The sequence below is a fragment of the Cupressus sempervirens genome, chromosome 3, assembly GCF_028749045.1.
Source record: "Cupressus sempervirens isolate cs-2001-9-10 chromosome 3, ASM2874904v1, whole genome shotgun sequence".
Classification (NCBI taxonomy): Eukaryota; Viridiplantae; Streptophyta; class Pinopsida; order Cupressales; family Cupressaceae; genus Cupressus; species Cupressus sempervirens.
The window spans coordinates 655,588,500-655,599,313 of NC_143120.1; the positions used below are offsets into that span (position 1 = coordinate 655,588,500).

General features: G+C 36.1%; 1 protein-coding gene across 2 annotated transcripts in view; it reads left to right on the forward strand.

Moving 5' to 3' along the window:
• Positions 1 to 9,721, forward strand: part of LOC149568400 (putative ABC transporter C family member 15) — a 28,475-nt gene extending 18,754 nt beyond the window's left edge. For both annotated transcript variants that reach the window (XM_089821328.1, XM_089821329.1), the window contains exons 8-11: positions 8,106 to 8,411; positions 8,598 to 8,661; positions 8,934 to 9,173; positions 9,257 to 9,721. In XM_089821328.1, the coding sequence (XP_089677454.1) occupies positions 8,106 to 8,411; positions 8,598 to 8,661; positions 8,934 to 9,173; positions 9,257 to 9,369 (723 nt within the window). In that variant the 3' untranslated portion in view covers positions 9,370 to 9,721. The remainder of the gene's footprint in view (positions 1 to 8,105; positions 8,412 to 8,597; positions 8,662 to 8,933; positions 9,174 to 9,256) is intronic.
• The last annotated feature ends 1,093 nt before the right edge of the window (positions 9,722 to 10,814 follow it).

Consider the following 10,814-nt stretch of genomic DNA (forward strand, 5'->3'; position numbering starts at 1 on the left):
ACCATCAAAGATAAGTAGGGCACTTCTCAAGAACATATTGGGAACTTTAAAACTTGCTTAAATTTAATTAGAAATGCAATTTTTTGGTCAAATTCAATAAGGACATGCATCTAATGAATCAATAAATGAGTAAACAAAACACAAGCTGATCTAGATATATATAAATGTAAATAGAATACAAAATCGCATCCTCATGTGGAATGTTGATGACTCATAGACATAGTCTAATAGTTTGAACTCTGAAGCAAACTAAAAAAAGAAAATTGTCTTTGTAAAACTATAAGCAAATATAAGTGTCGAGTACAATATCGAAATAGTCTATATCTTCCTCTTCCACTTCCTAGCATCTCTAGTAAAAACTATTGTTATGGGAGGTAGTCTAACCCTAGAAGTCTTCCCTGGTTGTGGTTGTGGTTGTCATTGTGCCTCGACCTCCATCCTAGATGTAGATGTTGTTGATACTTGCAATGACTCCTCATTATTTGTATCCTCCTCACTCTCAGTGCTCTCATACTCCTCATGAATGTCATCCAATCCTATTGCAAATCCACCCTCCTCGATAATTTGCCTCTCCAAATCATAGATCTCATCCTCTGTGAACAACGAAGGTTGCTCCCCTGATGTCAAATCATAGTAAGGATCTATGTCATCCAAATTACGTTTGTAATTGGATGAGCCACAAGGCTGACGTAGAATGTAAAGGGCCACTTTTTGCAGATTTGGGACATTTCCACCCTGATTTCGCTACCAAGCATCTGCAAGATAAATATTAAAGAGTTATAAAGTATGGTGAAAACATATTTGAGTAACTTAGTTTTTATCTACTTATCATGCATGGGAAAGACTCTAAAAGTCCAAGTATTGTACCTGGGATTTGAGTGTTTCTTCGTCTTCTTTCCACGTTTGAGGGTTGCATTTTGGTACACTTCCATCTCTTCCATAAAGTGGTCTCTAACCTCAACCTTGGCTGCCATCCTCTACATGCAAACAATGAAGCCTTATATGACCTGTCCATTGGGATTTCTGTAAGATGGAGAGAAGCAAAAACAAGGGTTGAGGAAGTTCCCTTCTGCATGAATGGATTGGTAGAGTTGATTTTTCCACCTCTTGCCAATAATGTCCCATATGGGGCTAGTGATGCAATGCAAAGCAAGAGAATCCCCAGAAAATAACCACACAGCAGAACATAAACAATAGCGCAGAGATTTAGATCCAAAATAACACCAATTCTCATTATAAAATCATAGGGTTTACATTCAAAATGCTTGGCTATAAGTCCTTCCGGTTTACAGCCAAATACATCAGCAATTACAATAGTAATTTTGTAAGATTTCGCAAGATCCAAACTCCTAGCTAGCCTAGATCCACAATCCGGTAGAAAACCCCAAGAAGAATTTAAACTTGTCCTCACAAGCCACCAAGCAACCTTCTTGTTTTCCCAAGCCCACACTTAGCTAGTAGCTTTGCTAAACTTGGCTCCTCTCAGCTACTCCATTCCATGATCCACTGATGTCTCAAGACAAGACAAGACCCTCCACTTATACTAAACCAAGCCACAAGTCAATCTAGCATAAAAGACATTAAATAAACACTCACATTAAATAAACCCTCAAGCCACAAGTCAACTTGGCAACAAACATTAAATACATGAAATAACTAAATGCTTAGGACAGGCCCTAAGTTTACAATGCTTAACTAACTCATATGACAACATAAAAGTACGTGTGCTTAAACATAGGTCCATGTGTCATCCAACGATCCAAATCCAAGAGTGCACATGCCAATTGCCTCAGATTGAAGCTTGCAAATACAATCTCCAAAGTCTGCAAAAAAATCAGGAACACATTACCAGCAGCCACCAAAAAGGCTCCAACTCCAAGACGATTACTCCAAACTTTACGCACACTTAGGAGAAGGTTCCCCAATGTGCCTTGAACACATCCCCAATTGCACAAAGCATAACTCCACAAATCTAAGCACAAAGCTCCTCCATACAAGATTGTTGACTACCCTAGGATGCTCTTGCATCAGACACTCCAAGTGCGAAGAAAAGATGTTCTCAACAACTGAAAGAACATCTTTCAAGGTTCAACGCATAAACCCCGAACTAGTTCTTCACAAACACGTCCTCCAAATTATCAATTTGTATACTCTTGCCTTTGGTCCACTTTTGCAACTCCTATCCTGCAATTGTCATCTTCACAACTGTCTTAAGTGCGCTACAGGCTTTCTTCCCATGTTGATCTCTAACCCTTCGGGAATCCTTCAACCCAACTTGCCTACCAAAACTCAAGTTCCTTCTTCCAAGTTTTGTATTCTGCAAAGGAATCAAGAATGCTTCTTGCCACTCTTCTCAACAATAAACACATTCTTGACACAATCATGCATTGCCCTACAATCATACTGCCAAGGTCTACCAAGTAATATGTGACAACTACTCATGTCCACAATATCACATAACACTTGATCAACATACTATCCAATCTGAATAATAACAAGACATTGTTCTCTTACTTCCAAAGTATGATCATCTTGCAACCAACCAATGTCATAAGGACAAGGATCTCTCACTCTCTTCAAACCAAGTTTTTGAATGATCTCCTTAGCAACTAGGTTATCAATACTACCACCATCCACAATTACATTCCAGCACTTACCTCTAGACTTGCAACGAGTCCTGAACAAATTCCTCTTTTGACAAGGTTCCAACATCTTCTTACCAAGCGACACTTGCTGAACCAGAAAGTTCTCCTCCACCTTGGGCTCATTTACTGAGTCCACATTCTCATTCACAATGGCAACTCTTCTATCACCATCCTTTCTATTAGGACATTTAAAAGATCTATGTCCTTCTCCACACTTGAAATAAGTACCCTTAAATGCACCTCTACCTGCTCTCCACTTCTGCTCAATAGGTTTTGGTTCATCCTCAATAGTCTATTTATCCTTCACCAAGTGATCTTGCTTCTCCTTCCCTCGAGAATTACCTTGATGTCTTCTCTTCAATTATCTTCTGCCCTCAAAGCATACTGATAAGCATGCTCAACTAAATCAATCTTTAGCATACCAATCTCATCCTGAATATTGAATCTCAAGCCATTAATATATCTAGCCACCTTTTCCTTAGAAAGTTCTCTATGTCTAGACTGACTAGTTAACTTGTAGAACTCCTTGGTGTAATCCTTCACTGTCATATCCGTTTGTTTCAAATTTTGTAATCTCTTAAACAACTCAAGTTCATAATCAATAGGAATGAAGTTAGCCTTCAATTTAGTTACCATCAATCTCCACCTAGTGATCTTTATTTCACCTTCCTTTTCCCTATCTCCTTGCAATTCTTTCCACTGTAAATCAGCATGTCCTTTCAACTTAGTTTGTGCCAACCTCACTCTAAGTGGATCTCCAATATCCTCTAACTCAAACTAGTCTTCCAATTCACCAATCCAATCAATCAAATCTTCAAGATTCAAAGTACTTGAGAAATTAGAAACATCCATCTTATGCTTCAGCTTCAATTGGGCTCCAAATCTATCCAATCAACCAGTTTTGTCTTCCATAGGTCTCTCTCTCCGGTCAACTCTATCTTTACCACTAAATCCAATAGCTTCAAAGTCTTCAGTTGTTTCCTCATGACCATCTTCAGTACCCAAATCCCTCAATACACCAACTATAGTTCTCATGATCTCAACAATCATATCATTCTTCATCAGCTCCATCTCAGATCTGAAATCTGATCTAATCTTCTCTGTAATCCTTGGCTCCACAGCATCGCTGAGATCTACAATTTCACTAGGTTCCAATCTTCTTGGAGTATCTTCCAAGATCTTTGCAAACCCAAAGCAACAAATCCACAAGATCAACCAACTCCAACCTTCATTCTGATACCACTTGATGCAATGCAAGGCAGGACAATCCCCAAAGGAGATGTCCTAGCCCCCAGCAAATAACCACGCAATAGAATATAAACAATAACACAGAGATTTAGATCCAAAATAACACCAATTCTCATAATAGAATAATAAGGTTTACATCCAACATAGGTCTAGGTGCCATCCAACGATCCAAATCTAGAGCGCAAAAAAAACTCCCTCAGATCGAAGCTCGTGAATACAATCTTCAAATTCTGCTAGAAAATCAGGAACACGTTACAAGCAGCTACACAAAAGGCTCTAACTCCAAGACAACTGCTCCATACTTTATTCACACTTAGGACAAGGTTCCCCAACGTGCCTCGAACACATCCTCAACTACGCAAAGCATAACTCCAAAAATTTGAGCACAAAGCTCCTGCATACAGGATTGTTGACTACCCTAAGATGCTCCTGCATCAATCAGATTTGAAGTTATCCCCCGTTTAGTATTTTTTAATAGCCTTTTTGTTCCTATTCATGGCCTGATAAAGCTACCCCATTGAGGTTTGATCCCCGTCTACCAAGAGGAGAACTTTATCCAAGGGCTCTGTCACCTGCAATTGAAAAGTAGTAAAAGAGTATCATTAATCATTTGAGACTAGAGTTACAAATTAATAATGAATGACCCGATTCTTGAATACAAAATAACTAGATATTTAACTTTTGAAGTTTTCAAATTATCTTCACAATTTTCATAGCAGCTTCTAAAAAGTGGTTATCAAAGATGATGTATGCAATTCTCTCCATCGAGCTTCTTTGAATAAGTTGAGACTAGCCATTGTTGACTCATAAACATTTGCTTCAAGGAAGTCAAAGAAGTAATAAAACTTTGCAACATTAAGGAAATCGTTACAAACCTTGTGACCATAGGTCTAACTGTCTCCTTCCCATGGGTGTGTTCTCTCATCAAGCAGAGAACCCAACCGTGATTGTAGATATATTTTGTTATCTTTCTTGCATCCTCTACAATTGGTCTCACCCAATCCAATTTTCCTATGTCCTCCAAAAGATGGTCAAAGACATGTACACAAGTAGACCAAAACACTTATCTTGAAGGATCCTATCCCCTGCCACATATATTGTTGCATTGTCAGTTATGATTTGCACCGCTCTATTTACCCCCACCTCCATTGTAGTTTGTTCTAACATTAGAGCTAATATTAGTTGTTTTTACCATGTTTGAGACATTCAAGAATTTCAAAAAGACTACTTAATCCTTACAAGAAACCAAAAAATTGATGATGGTACGTTTCTTCCATCCATCTGAAAGTATGGTGCAACCATATTGTTTCCATTGTGATCTTTAGTCTTCTACCACATCCTTGGCCCTAGAAACAACATCTTTGAGCAGCCTACAAGCACAAAGTAAAATTAGCATTAAGTACATAATTTTGATCTAAAAAAACTTGCATTCAACAAAAATAAGTAAATTGTTAAATTGTAAAACATTTAAAAAATTAAAACAAGTGGCCTAACCTCCCACTCAAGCCTACAGAAATAGGCGCCTTGTAGCCCAATCTTGCCACAATAATTCCCGTCACAAAATTTGGCCAGTAGGGATTTTCTGCAACATTGAAGGGGATGTTTAAAAACCATTGGCATATTGAATGTCACCTAGCCAATGCACATCATTGTTCCACCCAGTACCCTCCAATGATGGTTGTGCTCTTGGTGTGTTTTTGTGCACAAAAAAACAATCTACAGAAGATGTGTGTGGCTGTGGTCTACTAGAACCAATGGAAGTGAAAGTTGAGGGGATGGTAGATTTGTGGATCCATATTTCACGAAGAGAGCCCACTATGCCCTCAAGTGTTTTCTTCTTCTTCTTCAAAGGTGGTGAGGATACCTAGTCACAACAAACATTATTTCATTATGATCATAGTTTTAGCAAAATCTACACTAAAGATGGTGATTAAAAAATAATAAATATTTCTTACTAAGGAGCTAGTGTGAGCTACAATTCAGAAATGGTTGCCCTCCTGGCCAATTGGCGACATTTTCTCTTCTTGAGCAATGAGCAAGGCATTCATCTCTCTTTGTTTCATCTGTGGTCTTATCACAAACCCCTATGTCATGCTTTTTGATCCCTCCAAGGTAGTATTTCAAACAAGATATGCCTCCACTAATTAGTTTTTTATGTATATCACATTATTAAATTTGGGTGCTTCAAAACCATATGCCCACGCCTTGTCTCTAGCTCCTTTAGGGTGTGTGCTTACATATCCATATGGTCATGTGTTTACTAGGGCACTCATAGACCTTGTAGCTGACCCAGTTGTAGAAGTATCTGTATTTTGCCATTTAATGATAAATCAACCTACATATACATTGAAGGAACAAATTTAGAAATTTAATAAGAAAATTTAGAAGAAAAAGTAAATTAGTTTTAAAAATTAAATAAGTTTAAACATAGGTGAAATTTGAAATAAAAATAAAAATAAGTGTTAGTTTACGATTGTTTAAAGAAAATATGAAATTATTGAGAATATAAAAAATATGGGTGAGACTCTGTAGTTAAGTGCACTCGAGTTGGAGTAGTACTAGGATGGGTGACCTCCCGGGAAGTCCTGGTGCTTCACCTCTGTGAGCATCACCTAGATCCAATGAGTGTCAAGTGTTCCATTTATTCTCTAGAGAAATGGATTCATGTATGAATTACTCATGAAACATGGGTCAATCAGTTCGACGCAAAAACTACACAGTTAAATCCTGATAGCAATATCACAATATTGAGAAACTACAAAAAATATGTAAAAATTGCTAAAAAATGGTGTTAGATCTTGATCATTACGCTCTAAAACGAATTACAGCACATCAGAAATGCTATTATAGAGTTTGTGTAAACTTAGATGCAACTAAGATAAGGAAAAATGATTTTAGAAAGAAAAAAAAGAATTTTGATTACTTGTGTATTCAAATTTGCTTGAAAAATCTCTTCAAATCCACAAAAAATCCCTCTAGAACACTGCAAATGACCTTCTCCATCCTCCAAAAGCTTTATCTCCTCTCCAAACTTCTTTTTGCAAACCAAAAAAAGAGTTTTTGCCCTTTGCTGGGCCGTCACAGTCAAATACCAGGCCATGCGTGATAAGTTTTCAAATTATCGCAACGAGTATGTAGTCTATTGCTGATAAGTGTGATATTTTGGTAACTTATCTGTGATAAGTTCCTGTGATATCTTTATAAGTTTTATCAGCCAGCAAAAAATATTGAGATAAGCTGGTTTATTGCAGATATATCTGCAATAATTTGATCCATGGTTATGCATATTTTTTTAACCTATATGAGTGCACCTTACAGTATTCCGTGCCTCGTGGTAATGGAAATCAAGCCAAAGAAAGGAATAGATGTCAGTCCAAGAATTGACCTTCATAATCATCACCAATGCTCTAGCTTTAGAAACACATTCATCTTATTGTCAATTGAGATTGAAGGAGAGCCATGATATTGTGTTATAGGCTAGTGGAATGAAAGATGGAGATGGAAACAATTCAATGCATCAAGGTTCACAATCATTATATTTTAGACATAAAATGCTTGTTAGTATTGTTTTTTGATGTATAATTAATGTTTGTGAAGCATTAATGACTACAAAACTGTATCTGTTGAAGGATAACATGGGTCCATAAAGACTGATTGCTCTGTAGCAACAAGATAAATATATTGTCTCAGATGCCTGCCTAAATGTGGTTGAAGTATAAGAGAGCAATCCATAACAATGTTTAGAATGCAAAAAAATGAAAGATCGTAAAAAATCTACATTCTCGTCTTCTGCACTTTTTGTTCCGCAGAAGTCTTCCTTGACACTGGTAACTGTGCATGTACTGCCTAGGCTGTGTCATCAAATCGCCTTTTATATCTTCATTTCCTATTCAAATAAAAAGATCTCAACTTGAGAAAAAGCTTCTTTTACATTAATATTCAAACCTGATTCACTCATGGCTAGCAACCAGCCACATCCTCCTAATCTGAAGACTGTCAAATAATGGTGAAATTAGGATATTGCACAAATTAAAAGTTACAATCACTAATGCTGTTCAAGAGTTTCTCAGTTGGAACCAAGGAAAGTAGCTTTCTCTATTCTTTGCAAGGGTTGTTCAGCCACTTCATTCATATTATTTAGTAATAAACATAGATATTATTTAATGCAAGTGTTATAACTTTGAAAATTTGGCATTGACTTGAAATTCTCAGGTCCGGTACGGCAGACACCTACCTTTTGTCCTGAAAAATCTTACATGCACATTCCCCGGAAGACAAAAGATTGGAGTTGTGGGGCGTACAGGAAGTGGCAAATCTACTCTTATTCAAGCTCTGTTTAGGGTTGTTGAACCCACACAAGGCAAAATTATTATTGATGGTGTTAATATATGTTCAATAGGTCTTCATGACCTCAGATCCAAACTCAGCATAATCCCTCAAGAACCAGCAATGTTTCAAGGAACAATCCGAGACAATCTTGACCCGCTTGGAGAATACACAGATTTAGAGATATGGCAGGTAAACTCCATAAAACCTCAAAATACTCTTTCACCTGAAAGCAAACATTTTTCTACGAATATAAGCTTACCTTGAGTTTTAGAGAAGCATGCATGGTTGTATGTATTGCAACAAGAAAACATTTTCCAGCTTTTTTTTTTAATGTATGAAAAAACAAGGTTTTTTTGTTTGTCAATGTTGTTTCAGACTCTAGACAAATGTCAGCTAGGAAATATGATGCGATCAAGGGAAGAAAAGCTAGGCTCAAGAGGTATAAATAGCACCTTTACATAACCCAGACAATCTCAGGTTTAAATTAGACTATAATTCCATTATTTTTCGACATTCATACTAAACCACTGGAATTAGTTGCTACTGGTGAGTGTCACAGCTACTCTATTTTAATGTGGTTGAGCAAAATTTGCCAAAAAGTACAATCAAACAGAACTTCCAGAAAACTTATATATTGTCTGAAAGTGTTCAATAAAGGCCTATAACAACACACAATTTTACATAATAACTTCTAGTATTCAATTGTTGCAGTGACTGAAAACGGAGAAAACTGGAGTGTGGGGCAACAACAGCTGGTGTGTTTGGGACGAGCATTGCTTAAACGAAGTAGAATTCTAGTGCTTGATGAAGCTACTGCTTCTGTGGATACTGCAACTGATGCTACTATACAAGCTATTATCCGCTCCGAGTTTGCCGATTGTACAGTTATAACCATTGCTCACAGAATCCATACTGTAATTGACAGCGATCTTGTTTTGCTTCTCAGTGAAGGTAGACTAACTTTCTTTAGATTGTGATTTTGACGCATACTACGCACGGAGAAGTTGATTGACATGTATTCGTTGTATGAACAGGAACCCTTTTGGAATACGATAGCCCATTGGAGTTGCTGAAAAATAAGAATTCAGCTTTCTCCAAACTAATCCAGGAGTACTCAACCAGATCTGGCAATGCTGATAAGTTTTAGACATAGTCTGGAATTGATTAAGATGAAGCTTTTCTTTCAAAAGTTAGTAACCAGGAAACACCCATTTGAAAGTTCACACGTTCAAATCTAGATCATACGGTGCGCGCCCAAAGATAATGGCAGCATACTTGCCACGGGATTTTTAGTAACTTTTCAAGAATAGTTGAGGCAGTGATTCCACTTTACTAGAAATTGTGCCTCTGAAATGGATTTGGTTCTTAGTTCCATGAGGACTAAATATTCCGATAGGATTCACAATCTGCTAGCAAGGACATTTAAACCTTGTCTATGAAAGTCTCATTCACCAAGCTAGAATTTTTTTTAAAATTAAAAACGAATGAGTTTTTTATAATAGTTTATTATAAAATAATTTAGTATTACTTATATTAATTACATAATTTTTAAGATAGGTGATTTAGTTTGATTGATTAGAGTTTCTTGTGATAAGTACATACAATAATGAGGTCCAATCTCTTATTAATGTATAAAAAGTGTTGTTTTTTATATGCTTGCGAGATGTTTCAACCATTTTCACGAGAGATTTGGCCCTGAGATCATGGGGAACTACCCAAAGCCTCAAGCCAACTCATCTACTCCAAAATTATATAAAGATATTAAAAACTAAAATCAAAATATTTATTTGTTATTCTTTATCTTACACAAAATCTTAGATAAATTAATTTTTAATTATTTAAACTTTTTTTTAAAATTATCAAATTAAGAAAATAAATAAATATAAGAATGGCAACTATAACATAAAGGTAACAACAAACATAAGTATGAGTTTTAGTTTCTAGATTCAATTGTGTGTAGTTTTTTATCATCAACGTTTCGGATCATACTACATGATCCATCATCAGGGTGCCAGAGAACATGAAGAACAAAAAATGATAAGATGCAAATCTAGCAGAACCCTAAAAAGGAACAAGAGAGAAGGGGGGGGGAGTTAGGTTGAAGAGAGAGAAAACAAAGTACCAAGGGTGACAAGACACTAATCTACTGATTGAAAGCCACTCCTCCAAAAAAGGAAAACTAAAAAGTCAAAACAAATATGATGAAAATAATAAATAATTATCTTGCATATACTTTTATATATATATATATATATATATATATATATATATATATATATATATATATATATATATATATATATATATATATATATATATATATATATATCATGTATTATAAAGACAATTATTTATTATTTTCATCATATTTGTTTTGACTTTTTAGTTTTCCTTTTTTGGAGGAGTGGCTTTCAATCAGTAGATTAGTGTCTTGTCACCCCTAGTACTTTGTTTTCTCTCTCTTCAACCTAAATCCCCCCCCCCTTCTCTTGTTCCTTTTTAGGGGTCTGCTAGATCTGCATCTTATCATTTTATGTTCTTCATGTTCTCTAGCATCTTGATGATGGATCATGTAGTATGATCCGAAATGTT